The sequence below is a fragment of the Talpa occidentalis genome, unplaced genomic scaffold, assembly GCF_014898055.3.
Source record: "Talpa occidentalis isolate TD23 unplaced genomic scaffold, MPIMG_talOcc4v2.1, whole genome shotgun sequence".
Taxonomy (NCBI): domain Eukaryota; kingdom Metazoa; phylum Chordata; class Mammalia; order Eulipotyphla; family Talpidae; genus Talpa; species Talpa occidentalis.
The window spans coordinates 110829524-110845736 of NW_026555331.1; the positions used below are offsets into that span (position 1 = coordinate 110829524).

Sequence of the window (16213 nt, forward strand, 5' to 3'; positions counted from 1 at the left end):
GGCTTCTGGAGGACCCAGTGGCCAGCCGGGAAGTTAGCCCACCCCACGCCAGGCCCCTTCCGACCAGCAGTCTGAGCCCACAGAGGGAGCAGGCACCCACGTCCGGGGCAGACCGGGGGCGCAGAAGAGTGTGCCTGAAACCGGAGGCACAGGGACTGCATCCCGCTTCGCCATTTTAGAACAGGGACATTTCTTCAGTAAAAACTGCATAAAACCAGCAGAAAGCTCCCCCAGAAGACAGAGATGGCTCCTGGAAGAGCCAGAGGGGAGCGGAGAAGTTCACCCAAGATGCCAGTCAGTCTGAGCAACACAGTGTCCCAATGCATACGACAAATTAGAAAACAGACAGTAGGGAGTAGAAGAACCACACGCAACCTAACAACGCCTCAGAAAAGAAGCACACCACAAAAAGAAAACCACTCCCCAGATTGCAACGACAGCAACTTGGAAGAACTTCTGAGCCTTCCAGAAAGAGAATTTAAAATTGCCATGTTTAAAAAAGTGATAGATCAGAAGAAGGAAATAGAGTCCCTAAAGAGGGAAGTAAAAGAAATGCAGGAGATCAAAGAATTAATGGAGGAACTAAAGAACTCTGGGAAAAGCAATGAAAGCAGAATAGATGAAATGGAAGAACGAATAAGTACTCTTGAAGACACAGAAATAAAAAGAACCAAAACAGAAAAGGAAAGAGAAGTACGAAGGAAAAAGAATGAAGAAAGACTTCGGGAACTATCTGACTCCATGAGGAAAGGAAATATAAGAGTTATAGGAATTCCAGAAGGAGAGGAGAGAGATGTAGGAACAGAGAAAATATTCCAGGAGATAATTGAAGAGAACTTCCCAAATGCGAAGAAGGAGCTGAAAATTGATATACAAGAAGCAAGAAGAACACCAAACTTCCACGACGAAAGGAAAAACACAGCAAGACACATAATAGTAAAGCTCCCAAGAATCCAGGACAAGGAAAAAATAATGAAGCTGACAAGAGGAAGAAACAGATAACATTCAAAGGAAAACCAATCAGGCTGACATCAGACTTCTCTGAAGAAACACTACGGGCAAGGAGAGAGTGGAGGGACATAGTCAACAGACTTCAAGAAAACAGATGCCAACCAAGAATACTCTATCCCGCAAAGCTCTCCTTCCTCTTTGAAGAAAGAATATGGACCTTCCCAGACAAAGAGAAACTCCGGAATTTCATTACGACTAAACCCCCACTCCAAAAAATACTACAAGGAATCCTAAAGCCAGAACCTCAGAGGGACGAATAACAACGAAAGAAGACCAAAAAAAAAAAAAGTTATTAAAAGAATAAATAAATAAAATCAAAGGAAAGACAAACATAATGGCAAATACAGATGCTAACATATCAATATTAACTCTAAATGTAAATGGACTAAACTCTTCAATAAAAAGACACAGAGTTGCAGCCTGGATTAAGAAACAAAACCCAACCTTTTGCTGTCTCCAGGAAACACATTTAGCTACAAAAGATAAAAGTAGGCTCAAAGTCAAAGGATGGAAAACAATCCTACAAGCAAATGGGCCAAAAAAGAAAGCAGGAACAGCTATACTTATATCAGATAAAACAGACTTCAAACTCAAAAAAATAAAAAGAGACCCCAATGGTCACTACATTATGATTAAGGGGACAATACTTCAAGAAGAAATAACACTCATTAACATATACTCACCAAACGAAAGAGCACCAAAATATATCAGACAACTGTTGTCCTCTCTGAAAACAGACATCAGAGAAAACACATACGTAGTGGGAGACTTCAACACACCACTATCAGCAATGGATAGATCAACAAGACAAAAAATAAGTAAAGAAACTAAAGCTCTAAATAAGGACCTAGAGCATTTGGGCTTAACAGACATCTATAGAACACTAAACCCAAAAAAAACGGAGTACACATTTTTCTCAAGCGCACACGGATCATTCTCCAGGATCGATCACATACTGGGGCACAAGACAAACATCAACAGATACACCAAGATTGAAATCATACCAACCATCTTTTCTGACCACGAAGGCATCAAACTAGAAATAAATCATAAAAAGAAGGCAAGGAACTATCCTACCTCATGGAGATTAAAAACCACACTACTTGAAGACCACTGGACTAACGAGGATATCAAAGAAGAAATTAAAAAATTCTTTGAATTGAATGACAAGGAGGACACCAATATCCTAAATGTATGGGATGCAGCAAAAGCAGTAATAAGAAGAAAATATATAGCAATAGAAGCTCACATAAAAAAACAAGAAAGAACTCAAAGAAACAACCTAATCTCGAAGCTCAAAGATCTAGAAAAAGAACAACAAAAAAAACCCCAATACCAGTAGAAGAAAAGAAATAATAAAAACCAAAGCAGAAATAAATGAAATTGAAACTAAAAAAACAATCCAAAAGATCAATGAAACCAAGAGCTGGTTCTTTGAAAAAATAAATAAAATAGACAAACCCCTAGCCAGGCTCACAAAGGAAAAAAGGGAGAAAGCACAAATACACAGGATCATAAATGAAAGAGGAGAAATCACAACGGACACAGCAGAAATCAAAAGAATAATCAGTAACTACTATGAACAGTTATATGGAAACAAGTTCAACAATCTAGAGGAGATGGACAAATTCCTACAACTCTACAATCACCCAAAGCTAGATAAAGAAGAAATAGAACACCTAAACAGACCAATTACAAGCAGCGAAATTGAAATGGTAATCAAAAACCTCCCCAAAAACAAAAGCCCAGGACCTGATGGATTTACAAATGAATTCTACCAAACATTCAGAGACGAATTAGTGCCTATCCTTCACAAACTCTTCCAAAAAATTGAGAAGGAAGGGACAATACCAAACACGTTCTATGAAGCCAATATTACACTAATACCAAAACCGAATAAGGACAACACAAAAAAGGAAAACTATAGGCCAATCTCCCTAATGAACACTGATGCAAAAATCCTCAATAAAATTTTAGCTATCAGAATCCAACAATGTATCCATAAGATAATTCACCACGACCAAGTTGGATTCATTCCAGGGGCACAAGGATGGTTTAACATCCGAAAATCAATCAACGTTATTCAACACATCAACAAAAAGAAATATAAAAACCATATGATAATATCAATAGATGCTGAGAAAGCTTTCGACAAAGTGCAACACCCATTCATGATAAAAGCCCTTGAAATTCTTGGGATACAAGGAACATACCTCAACATCATAAAGGCCATCTATGACAAGCCAACAGCCAGTATCATTCTCAATGGTGAAAAGCTGAAAGCAATTCCATTAAGATCTGGAACAAGACAAGGATGTCCACTCTCACCACTGCTTTTCAATATAATACTGGAAGTCCTAGCCAGAGCAATAAGACAAGAGAAAGACATCCAAGGAATCCAAATAGGGAAAGAAGAAGTCAAACTATCACTATTTGCAGATGATATGATAATATACATAGAGAACCCCAAAATCTCCACAGAAAAACTAATTCAACTCATCGGTCAGTTCAGTAAAGTGGCAGGATACAAAATCAACACGCAAAAGTCAGTAGCCTTCTTATACACAAACAATAAATCTGAAGAAGAAGAAATCAAAAAAACCATCCCTTTTATTATTGAAACAAAAAAAATCAAATATTTGGGAATAAATCTAACAAAAGAGGTAAAGGACCTATACAAAGAAAACTATAAAACACTGTTAAAAGAAATAGAAGAAGACACAAAGAAATGGAAAGACATCCCCTGCTCATGGATTGGAAGAATAAACATTATTAAAATGGCCATCCTACCAAAAGCAATATACAGATTCAATGCTATTCCAATCAAAATCTCAATGGCATTCTTCAAAGAAATAGAACAATTATTGATGAAATTCATATGGAATCACCAAAAACCCCGAATAGCCAAAGCTCTACTGAAAAAAAAAGAAGGAAATGGAGGCATCACACTCCCAGACTTCAAACTATACTACAAAGCCATAATCATCAAAACTGCATGGTATTGGAACAAGAACAGACATACAGACCAATGGAATCGAATAGAAAATCCAGAAATAAACCCACAGATTTATGGTCAACTAATCTTTGACAAAGGAGCAAAGACTATGCATTGGAGCAAAGAAAGTTTGTTCAATAAATGGTGCTGGGAAAACTGGGTCGCTACATGCAAAAGAATGAAGCTTGACCACTACCTCACACCATACACAAAAATCAACTCAAAATGGATTAAAGAACTAGACATAAGACCTGAAACCATAAAATACATAGAAGGAAATATAGGCGAAACACTACGTGATTTGCACATCAAAGACATCTTTACAGACACATCACCCAAAGCAGTGATAGTGAAGGCAAAGATAAACAGCTGGGACTACATCAAATTAAAGAGCTTCTGCACAGCAAAAGAGACAATAACAAAAACAAAGAGAAACCCCACCAACTGGGAGAACATTTTTGCACCCAACACTAATGATAAAGGACTGATCACAAAAATCTGCAAAGAGCTGATGAGACTCAGCAACAACAAAGAAAATAATCCAGTCAAAAAATGGGCAGAAGAGCTAAAAAGAAACTTCTCTGAAGAGGAAATGCAAATGGCCAACAGACATATGAAAAAATGTTCAATATCACTTGTAATCAGGGAAATGCAAATGAAAACTACCATGAGATACCATCTCACACCAGCGAGAATGGCACATATTAAAAAAACTAGCAACAACAAATGTTGGCGAGGGTGTGGAGAAAAAGGAACTCTTCTGCACTGTTGGTGGGAGTGCAAACTGGTCCAACCACTGTGGAGAGCTGTGTGGAGATTTCTGGACCTACTAAACATAGAGCTTCCATATGATCCAGCAATTCCACTCCTAGGTATTTACCCAAAGGACACAGAAACATCAATTCCAAAGAGCACCTGCACCCCTATGTTTATAGCAGCACTGTTTACAATAGCTAAGCTTTGGAAACAGCCCAAATGCCCAAAAATAGATGACTGGATCAAGAAGATGTGGTACATATATACCATGGAACATTACTCAGCATTCAAAAAAGATAAACACATGCAATTTGCAGCAACATGGATGGTGCTGGAAGGGATCATGCTCAGCGAAATAAGCCAAAAAGAAAAAGAAAAATACCGGATGGTCTCACTCATATCAGGAATCTAGAAAACTTAAATAAGGGACCAGGAAAATGAATATAAGAAAGTGAAAATCAAAATCAACAAAAAACTATGAACCAGAGACACTTTTTGGTGGGTGGGGGCCGGGAGGGGAAGGATTGGGGTCAGAATGGGGCGTTTGCAATTGTATGGGGAATATAAAAATAAAATTTATTATTAAAAAAAAAAAAGAATCTAAAAACATTGATTGGGGGAACTGCAACTTTCATACCCAATGAATTGAAGAGGCAACCTCAGCAGAGTGGTTGTCCTTTTTTGTGTTCTAGTAGCCCAGAATGGAGTCGATATCTCCTCTGTTTGGTCACATTTTATTTTTAAGGGGCAGGGTCAAAATTGAGAGAACAGGGAAATGTGTTTTCCTCGTGCAAGGCTGGACGGTGTTATGTTTGTACAATAATAACATTTATGACAAATGAACTTCATCCTCCAGATGGGTGACCTAAAATGGGTGTGTTCCATTGTGTACCCAACTCCCTATCATGCTGGTCTCAGAGCCCTTTAAGAACTGGTTAAAAGTCTCTAGTCTTTTTCATGTGGGCAAGGGTAGAACTTCCAATGCAGGAGTATCATGGAGGAGAATGAGAAGATGCAGAGAAATTACATATACAAGGAAAAGCATCCACCTCCACCCCCAGTGGTGGGCACTGAGTTTCAAGTCTTCCCTTTCTGAATTGCTCACCTGACTCATAAGAAATTACCTGAACCTCCAGCACATTTTGGCATTTTTTGGTTGAAGGAGTTGGTGTTGGCAATATCAGGAAACTGGCTGCCCCTTTCCATGAGAGGCTGGCACTGGGGGAACTATGGGACTGGGGGAAGGTACCCTGGCCTGTCCTTGAAGATGCCTGTCAGAGAGGACTGAGACCACAACTCCCTGCTTGCTTTCCTACTTAATTTTCTCCCATTACACTCATTATCCTTTGAAATGCGTTTGGAGTCTTTCTCCTGCTGGAATATAGGCCTGATATTGGCAGAAATTTGTGACTATTGTGTTCACTTCTAGTTATTCAGTGCCTAGAATAATTCCTGGCACATAGTAGGCTCTTACTAATTATTTTTTGAAAGGGCATTCTTTCCCTGAAACACAGAAAGAAGAACATGCTACACCAAGATTACATATACAGTGATCAAGGCAACATTTGGCAAACAACTTAACCTCTCTGAGGCTCAATTTTTCATTTATAAAATAGAATTAATAAAAACATCTGTTTCATCTATCTCCTTTTTAGGGTCAGCATGGTAGTCTTTCCTAATGTGAATTATGACAACTTTTACAACGTTTCTAGAACATTTGGAAGACTAGAGATGTTATGAAAAGTTTTTTTTCTTTTAAAGTACTGTAAAAGTTTTTAAAAAGTATTTCAGCACCAAAGACACTAAGAGACTATAGGAGCAGAGCGCAAACACACTGCAGAACCAAGTTCTACAGAATTCTAACGGGCCACCAGGGGGCACTCACCACTGATGTTCTAGAGACATCGCTTCCTTTACCTCCTGTTTCAGCTTCATCAGCTCTTTTGAGATTTCATCTATTGTTAAAGGAGTTTCCTGTTTTCAACTCTTACCTTTCTATTTGTCCTAATTCTTCATTAAACACTTCTGTTCTTTCTGGCTTTGGACCTGGTTCTCCCTACCTTTGGATACTGACTCGTAGATCTTGCACCTGCAGCTCTTACTTTCTTCATTTCAGACCCATATGCTGTGATGGCATTTTAAGTATTCCTCTGTAGTTTGAACTACTTATATTTGAACATACACTGACATTGTTAAAGAGTAAAAATATTGAGTAAAATATTTATAAACTAATACCAAGAGGATGATATCTGTTGTGCAAGTTATTCCAGAGAAATCTTCCATCTGGTAAGCCATATAAAATAACATGACTGCCATTTGGCAGGTGGGCATTTAAATACTTCAGTGTCTGCATCACTTTGGAGTAAAATTTCTCAGGAGTGGTCATTCCTGGGACTGGGTCAATCTTCCTGTTGGTGAAAGGAACAGAAAATATCAGTACATTATAAGGATTTATGTGGGCAAATGCAAGATACTCCCCCTTTCCTCCACTGCGTGTGCACACACATACACACACACACAAATACATAGTGGTTATTGGTAGTACTTGCAAAATATTCCTGGCTTCCTGACTCCCTTGAGGTTGGCTTTGTGACTGATCTGGCCAATGACATATGAACAAAAGTGACATGTATCATGTTTGCTGGTATGAGAGCCTGTAGAATGCTTGTTTTGCCATGGATCTGCAATGAATCTGCAATGGTCTTCTCAGTGTAGTGTTCTAGATAACAGTTGCTTCACCACTATGGTTCCTAGGATAGAACTCCATGGCGATCCCTGATAGACATGTAGTGTGAGTGAGAATTAAATGTCTATTGCTTCACATTACTAAGATTTTAGAGGGTATTTGTTTCTGCAACATAAACTAAATTATCCTAACTGATGTACATGGATAGGATGGGATTGAAAGAGTCTGATATTGCTCTTGAAGGAGTCTGATATTTGATACTTTAAGGTCTGCAATTTTGGTCTTTAAAACTTTTCACATATATCTAGTTTGGGAAGTAAAATTTCACTGATAAATGAAGTGACATTATGTGTTCACATTCTATCTGTCCTTTCTACACTGATTTTGAACTTTTATATTCATAAAAGTTGACTAACTGCTATTTCAGAATACACCCCCAAGATAATATCTGCCAGTAGGCAATTTCATTTTACATCACTGTGTTTCTCTGTATAGTAGTGTTTGTGTTCTATAAAGGAAATTTGAGGTTTTAAATACATTTTCTCTACTTATTTCATAAAAGTTAGTTTAAAAAGGAAAAGGAAAGTTCTGAAAAGTAGTTATAAGAGCATAGGCATAAATAAAAGAATTTCAGACAAAGATGAAAATGTAAGTGAACTGACATATGTCTGTTATATATACATTTTTTGAACAGTGACTTTTGTATAGACTTTCAGGAACACATTAAATTTGCATTAAGAGACAATCCTGCATTAACCTGTGAGGAAAGTACAGAATTCTCAAAGGTTTTCATCTACTCTTTAGGCTCTAAATTGCCTGTTGTTAACATAAGTGGAATAATGCTATAAGTTGTTTTCTATTTCGAGTCCTTAAAGCTTCAGAAATTTACCTAATGATCCTGTCATGGGTGGCAAGGCATCAGTAGAATGTGGAAATAAGGTCTTTGCAGGTATAATTAGTAAAGATGAGGTTATTTTGGGTTAAAAGGAGACCTTTTACTAACTGCTACTACAAAGCCTAGCATCCTTATAAGAAAAGTAGAGTATGCATAAATGCACACATAGGGAAGAAGTCCATGTGATTATGGAGGTAGCAATACTCTAATACTGATATGAAACAAAGACAGTGCAAGAAAAGAAGATTATAGACCAATATCCCAGATGAACATCCATGTAAAAATATTCAGAAAAATACTAGCAAATAGAATTCAGCAGTATATCACCAGGATTTTACAACATGATTAAGTGGTATTTATGCCAGGGATGCAAGGATGGTTTAATATATGTAAATCAATTACTGTAACACATCATATTAACAAACAATGAAGAATTTGAGCTAATTCATATTTAGGAAAAGGCATCCTGTAATTTAAGCAAGCATAACCCAAATGGTTAATTACTAAGTGAAATAGAAATGGAAGACTTGATGTTGCTAATGGAACATTTCTCAGGCATCTTTGATATATTGTGGACAGTTACATAACTTGCAAATGTGTGTTGACAAGAATTTCTTTAATGCACATAGCAAAATTAACAAATTCTTAGTTCAGTCAAGGGCAAACAGTTTTAGTGACAGGTCACCTGATAGAGCCACAGCAAGTGCCTTCTGATATGCTCTGAAAAATCCACAGTACCATATTGATCTGTGTATTCTTTCTCTTCTAGTGGATTTTCAGGGGACTTAGCAGTAATATTTTAGAAACCAAAGGGTCCCAGTGTTTTGGGAAACAGCTAGAATATTTCTGATATCAGTCAAAGGTTGAGTTGAACCTAACCTTAACTTTTTTTTTTTTTTAAATATTTAATTATTTATTTATACAAGCACTGGGTACAGTCAGAAGCATGGGAGGATGAGAGAATTCACCAGAGCCAGAGTGGGAAGCAGAACAGGCAGAAGGACCGATGTACACTGCTGAGGGGAGCAGCAGGCAGCAGGAGAGGTCTGTGCGCCATGTGGGACCCTCGCTGGCGGCTGGAATTTCGAACCGGTGCTGTAAAGGCTGCGGGCAGCTTTGCAGCCCAGCGCTCAACCGCTGCACCACCAGGGGAGGCCCCTGAACCTAACTTTCTTAACCATGTGTTCTGTAGCCAAGATAGCCTTACTTTGCCTGCCAGGCTTGCAATGCCCTGCAGCCCTCCTTATACACCTTGAGTTTATGCCAGTCACTGGGGAGGTGGGGAGAGGTTAGGGGTTGAGGGTCCTGAATTAACAGATGATAAATCTGAAAAGCAGCCCTGAGGATGTGATATTTTGCTTGGGAAAATATGAGAGAAAGTGGTGCCCGCCAGGACCATCTCACACATGGCAGGAACACATGGCTCGGCTGGCCACAGATAGAGGACCTTGCCCCTTGGGTGCCTCAGAGTCTGTCCTCAGCCAAATGAATTGTATCTGATCATGTAGAATAAGCCTCATGACTTGGGTGCAGGGCTGGCTGTGCTCGTTTCATTACCCTGGCAGGTATTCCATTGGATTTCACTGGGCTGATGCCAGAGAGGTGTGTCCCCCTTTCAAGGAAGAAGTAAGCAGTTGCTACAGAAAATGTTTCCCAGAACCAGAGTTAAACCCCAGAGACTTGTCCTGATTGAGTGCTCAAAACTCACTAAGAGCTAGCACTTGTGTTTTTTAAACTTCTTTAGGCCTGTCAGCTGCAATCAGTCTCTGACCTTCCATCTAACTCCCTTGAAGAGCCACAGTCTAGGAATGGTGGACTCACATTATCCATACATAGAGATTTTGGGTTCCCAAAAAATGAGTGTAAGTAGGAACATGGGCTTGTTGAAAACTTCCTATCATTTCCTTGGCTTGACTGAGGAGGACAGGAGAAAGAATTCCTCTGAATAGCAGTTATGTCCATTTCCTTCCCTGCTGATTTCTCTACTGTTTGATTGGATACAATGGATGTTTCCCAGTAGTCCAGGATCCCTGAGGCTTGTGACCTGTCAGCAGCTTGGCTGCTTTCCCTCAATGTAGCCTTGATCAGTTACTCTTAGTGACATATGAAGTAATACTGAAAAAAATGCTTGGGGGTTGGAACACAGACAACTTGTGTGTGCCATTCCTGGCTCTCTTTATTAGTTGAAAAATGGGCAATTTATAATTTCTAGATTCACTATGAAAAATGCAAACAGGTTGGCATGTGTGGCTAGTGTTAGACACTTTTGTAGTTTAATCACATTTCCAGCAATTACCATGCAGTTTCTAGGGATGTCATGTTGGAACACTGGGTAGGAGCTTATGACTTGGGAGGTCTTGAGCTTTTCTAAATAGGCATTGCTGCTTCTACTTCTGCTGCTGTAACTCCTTCACAGTTGCCACTTTCCAGGAATTTCTCTCCTCTGCTTTACTCATCTTCTAAAACTTTTTGAGAAAAGCCCATGGAAGCTGGGTTATCTCAGTCCAAATTGAATAGGATCACAATCAGAAAGCTGTGTTTGTCTACATTACCTTTCTTCTTGAATTTTTGATGCTAAAAGCTATTTTCCATTTGTAATTATCAATTACTTAATAAGTATTTTTTGAGCAACTGCATGAGTTTAGAGAATTGAGAAAGAATCACATAGCAGCATTATTTCTAAGAGCTAGCATCATCATAAAAAAAGAAAACTGAAACTTGTTCTAGGATGGACTTATTGTACAACTTGTTGCTGGCTTGAGCTTTTTGAAATCACTTTGCTCACTTTGGGTTATCTCTCCACCTTGATGTTCTGGCAGATGGGGAGGTAGAGTTGCCATCTGTTTTTATTTTTCTAACCCCTCCACAGGACATCACAAAGTGGGCACTGCAGGGACGTCCCACACTGCCAACTCTGTTCTTTCACCCAAATGCTTGCTGCTTTTCTGCCCAGATCCCTGGTGGGGAGAGACTGGCACAGGCCTCTGCTGATGTCTGCCTGCCCTCTGCCTCTTTGGAAAGGGAAAACCAAGGCAGGGCGGGAGCATTTCTGGGTTAGTAGCTTCTGATAGGAAAGTGCAATTTTAAGGATTTTGGCTCTTGGGTCAGTCTTTTTACTCCATGCAATTAACCAGTTTGCTTGTTCTCTCCTTTAGGGAAATATGATCTAGAAGCTGGAAGGACAATGGCTGATCTGACCACAGGTTTTTCTGTTTTGTGATGGGGTTGGGGCTGAAGTACAATTCTTCTTTCTTGAGGTCAGGCACTCTGGCCTCTTTCTATTGTTTCCCAGAAACTGGCACAGTCTTAGCATACCATAGGTGCTCAGTACATACTTTAAAAAAATGAACATATAAAGGAAAACAAATAAGGGACATGTGGACTATATAAAGAGGATAGATTTTAGCCAGAGAACCTGGTTTGGCTCTCAGCTTTGCTGCTCAATGGCAGTAAAAGCATGTTCCCTAAACTTGCCAAACCTCAGTTTCCTCACCCCTAAAATGGGGACAATAGTGCTTGCCTCTCTGTTGTGGGATGAAATGATACAAAGTGGTATGGATTTGGGCTCCTGGCAACTTTGGGGATGTGTTTGCTATTTACCAGAGAGTTCCAAGTGTCTCGTCGCAGAAGTTCAGACTTGGGTCTCCAGGGTATAGTTAGTCTCGGTTAACCTTGGGCTTCTTTGGAAAGCAGCAGGTAGAAGGGGCTGGCACATCAGCAGCTCCAGATCATGGCATGGTATCCCCTGCCCTGAACTCACTTTAATGATTGAGTCTATATGTCCTCCACTACAGAGCTCTAGGGTGCTCATGGAGGTCTCTGGGAGGGCAAATTTAGTTTTCAGAGTGGACTTAGCTTGGTGAGTGAAGAAAAGGGAGGCAAAGGGTGGGCAGACAGTGAACAGGATGACTGATTTCCAGCACCACTTGGTGTGAAGTACAGTTCTGCTATCCATCAAATGAGTTGTCTCAGCAAGTCACTTAGCCCCACTAGGCCTTAATATTCTATTTTCTAAAGTGGGTGACTACTAGGAACTTCCTTTAGATCTGATATCAACTATTTTTTCTTTTTGGATATCATCACAGGATAGATGGCATTTACACGACTTACATATTCTTAGGGGTATAAGCAGATTTAGAGAAACATCCCCAGATGTTGTGGGGGCACTAAGGTATTAAACATTTTGAAATCCCTAATGAATTAGCAGTTTGGCAAAACTGCTTTCTTATGATGGGCCATGGGCATAAATTGATTATCCTTAAGTTATGTGCAGTTTTCTTACGAATTCTCTAAGTCTATGCTGTCTCTATCACATGAGCAATCATATTGGATGTAAGTGAGGAAGGTGTTCTTACCAGTTAATTGTGATTATGTCTTATTTTATTTAACAAATCATGGTTCTTGATCTAGGATTCATGGCTAGTGGTTGCATTTTTCTTGTGATAAAACTCAGAACTGATGATGACACATCCATTTGTTGTGGCACCAGGGGAGAGAATTAGTGGAACAGATATTTTTAAAAGGGTATTTCAGCTTCAGGGGTCGGTTCTGTTAATTTCACATGTGTCTAGGACTTGCCTTTAAGATGGAGAAATTCAATTCAACAGCACATTACTGTAATGGATTTTGGTCAGGTGGGGAAGCTGGGGAAACCCAGAGCTAAAAAAATTTCAAAATTTCCTTTCTCAATAACTTACCCATTGCAGACATCATTTCCAATCATGGCATATATGACGATAGCTGGATGGTCCAACTGTTGGTTCCTAGACAAACTGAGAGGCCATAGATGGAATCTGAATGCTTAACACTTGGAAACACTTTGTAACCAGCATAAGAGGCTGGGTCTGTGAAAGAATCTTTGTTTGACCGTACCATTTGGTAAATTTTTCAATATTTTTCTTTCATTTTAGTTTCACCATTTCCCCTCCTCTGTAATCTTTAACCCACATTCCTCTTAAGGAAAGACCACATAAATGTAGACAGATGCACAGAATTGAAAAGAGTGGATTGAAATCTCCAACAGGGGCAGACACTACCATCTTCTTAGTACCTTTCACAGCATTTGTCATCAATAAGCAGAGGTGAGTTTATCTGGGTTACTTATATTCAGGTTGGTAGGATATTGTAATACCTGTGTAGCTCTGTACCTGCAATCAACTTTATAAAGGTAAGGGCTTATTGAATGTCCATTCCTTGTTTCTGAATTTTATTTTATTTTTAAATTTTTTTTTAAAGATTTATTTATTTATTAATACAAGAATCAGGGTACAGGCCAGATGCTCGGAAAGGTGAGAGGATTCACTAGAGACAGAGTGGTGAACAGAACAGGCAGACTGATGAAATACACTGCTGAGGGGAACAGTGGGCAAGACAGGAGAGGTCTGCCATGCCATATGGGACCCTTGCTGGCTGGCCAGGATTGAACCGGTGCTGCAGAGGCTGCAGACAGCCTCACAGCACTGCGCTCAACCGCCTGCGCCACCAGGAGAGGCCCTGTTTCTGAATTTTAAAGCCACAACATGCATAAGAATATTTTTTTTTTATTCCTAGAAAAGGAATATGAAATAATATTTTTGTTTGTTTGTTTTTTTGCATTCACTGGTTCATGAAATGATAGCATTCCAGTGTTTGGGTAGTTACTAACAAGCTATAAACACACAATACAAGTGACTGAGGGAGGGAGAACAACAGAGAATTTCCACTTTTTTTTCAAAATAGGAAATACAATATAAAAGCAAGTTTTTATATTCTTTTCCCACTTACCTTCTTATAAATCTCTCCAAGGTTTGAGAAGATGCACCTGAATAATTAAAATTAAGAAAATAAAGTTAGGGAGTTCACTATCAGTACAGGAGTCTGACTGACGACAATCATGGATGGAATGTTACTGTGGAGTCAGTGCTTCTCCACGCTGATGGAAATAACTTCAACCTTGACTCTTCTTAATGGATTTTATGTTCATTGGGTATTATATTAATATAAGCCAATACTCTTTGGATTCACAGGCCTCAAGACATTTTCTAAATGTGGATAAATAAACTTTCTGCTAGATATGTAGAAAAGGTATATACCTGTTACCAGAAAGAAATTACCTAAAAGATTAATGAACAGGGTAGCAGATGAGAGGAACTCTAAAAATGATTCTCTGAAAACCACCCATCTCCCTAGAGGTCTCATTTAATTACCCGCTGGTATTCCTGCTCCCTCCTGTGGCATCCCCTACATGGCTGGCATGAGCAAGGTTTAGGCTGTGGAGTTGATATATTTCAACTGTAAGGAGATGCATGATCATCCTCCCTCAGCTCCTGTTATCACCTGCAAAGTATCTCTTGTATGAAATTCATATTTATTGAATATTTATTTTATTGTAGGCACTCTCTTAAGCACTTGTATTATTAGTTCATTTAAGCCTCAGCACAAATGTGTGAGGTAGGCAGAGTAGTATTTACCTTTTATAGTTGGGGACACTGAGGCTTATTTAAGTGACTTGCCCATCTTTACATAGTAATTTGAGGGAACTGGAATCAAACCCATTTGGCAATGGTGAGCTCTGTCTCCCTGTGGGACATTGTTCTTCTAAGCTGGGAGTCAAGACATAGATTCACTGCTTTTTTGTTCCTTGGAGGCTGGTCTGCTGTTGTAAGAGAATCAACCTTAGGTGGTTGGTATAATTCAAGGGAAAAGAAAGATTCCCCTGTAATTGCCAGTCTGAAAGTTTGGGGGGGGGTGGATGGTGGTGTGTGAACACATTTTATGACAGAGCCAGCATAGACATTTACAGATCTACAAGGGTAAAAGGCACTGCACAGCCATGGCTGACCTATGACCCTATGCTAAAAACTATAACACATAAGCTACTGTTTTATCCTGCTAAAGTATATGATTCAGTGGCATTAAGTACATTCAAATTGTTATGCAATCACTACAATCCATCCAGAACTTTTCCACTATTCCAAATTGGAGTTCTGAACGTATTAAAGAATGAAGCACACACCAACCTCTGATGACCACCATTTTACTTTCTGTCTTTCTGAATGAAATCATTCTAGGTACCTCATATAAATGGGATCATTCAAGATTTACCTTTTTGTGCCTGGTTTATTTCCTTTAGTACAACATTTACAAAGTTCATTCATTTGTAGTATGCATCAGAACTCTCTTCTTTTTAAGGCTAAATAATAGTCCATTGTATTTATAGGCCACACTTTGTTTACACATGCATCTGTTGATAAACATTTGGGTGGTTTCCACTTTTGGCTATTGTGAATGATGCTGCTATGAATATTGCTGTGTAAGTGTCTGGGTCCCTGCTGCCAATGCCTTTGGGTACATCCCTAATTGAAATTGCTAGACCATATGGTAATGCTCTGCTTAAACTTTTTTTAAGGAACTGCCATACTTCCTTTATTTTCTTTTTGCAGTGAGGCAGGGTATTATTAAAAATGCATACAAACATACAAATTAAGAGAAATCAGTTCAGCTTAGCATGCATGCATTTCTTCACATTCCAGTCATTTGTTGAGTAGCTGCCATGAGCATGGCATGTAGCAGGGAATTAACATGATTTGGACACACCCTTTATACCTGAAGAGTAATGTCTATGTGAGTAGACATTTAACTAGTACCAGTGAAAGATTTAATGAAAACTTGATCCCAAAGTTTAAAAAGGAAAATCCAGTGTGATTTCAAGCCTCATATCTCTGCTCAGAGAAGTTGCCAGATTTTACAACACTGAAACCTAAATGTAGACTCAAAGAATTCCTGACTGTTCTGTTGTTCCCTGTTCTCAAGAGGGAAGCGAAGGCAGCACTGACATGGTATTGATGGTGAAGCACGAATCCTCTGGAACTGTAATTCAGTTCCAGCTCCA

The 16213-nt window shown here is 39.1% G+C and overlaps 1 protein-coding gene across 2 annotated transcripts in view; it reads right to left on the reverse strand.

Moving 5' to 3' along the window:
• The window catches only part of AOAH (acyloxyacyl hydrolase), a 177656-nt gene that overhangs the window by 19864 nt on the left and 141579 nt on the right, over positions 1–16213 (reverse strand). For both annotated transcript variants that reach the window (XM_054692470.1, XM_037510299.2), the window contains exons 15-17: positions 14107–14143; positions 13041–13115; positions 6998–7170 (exon numbers count right to left, since the gene is read on the reverse strand). In XM_054692470.1, the coding sequence (XP_054548445.1) occupies positions 6998–7170; positions 13041–13115; positions 14107–14143 (285 nt within the window). The remainder of the gene's footprint in view (positions 1–6997; positions 7171–13040; positions 13116–14106; positions 14144–16213) is intronic.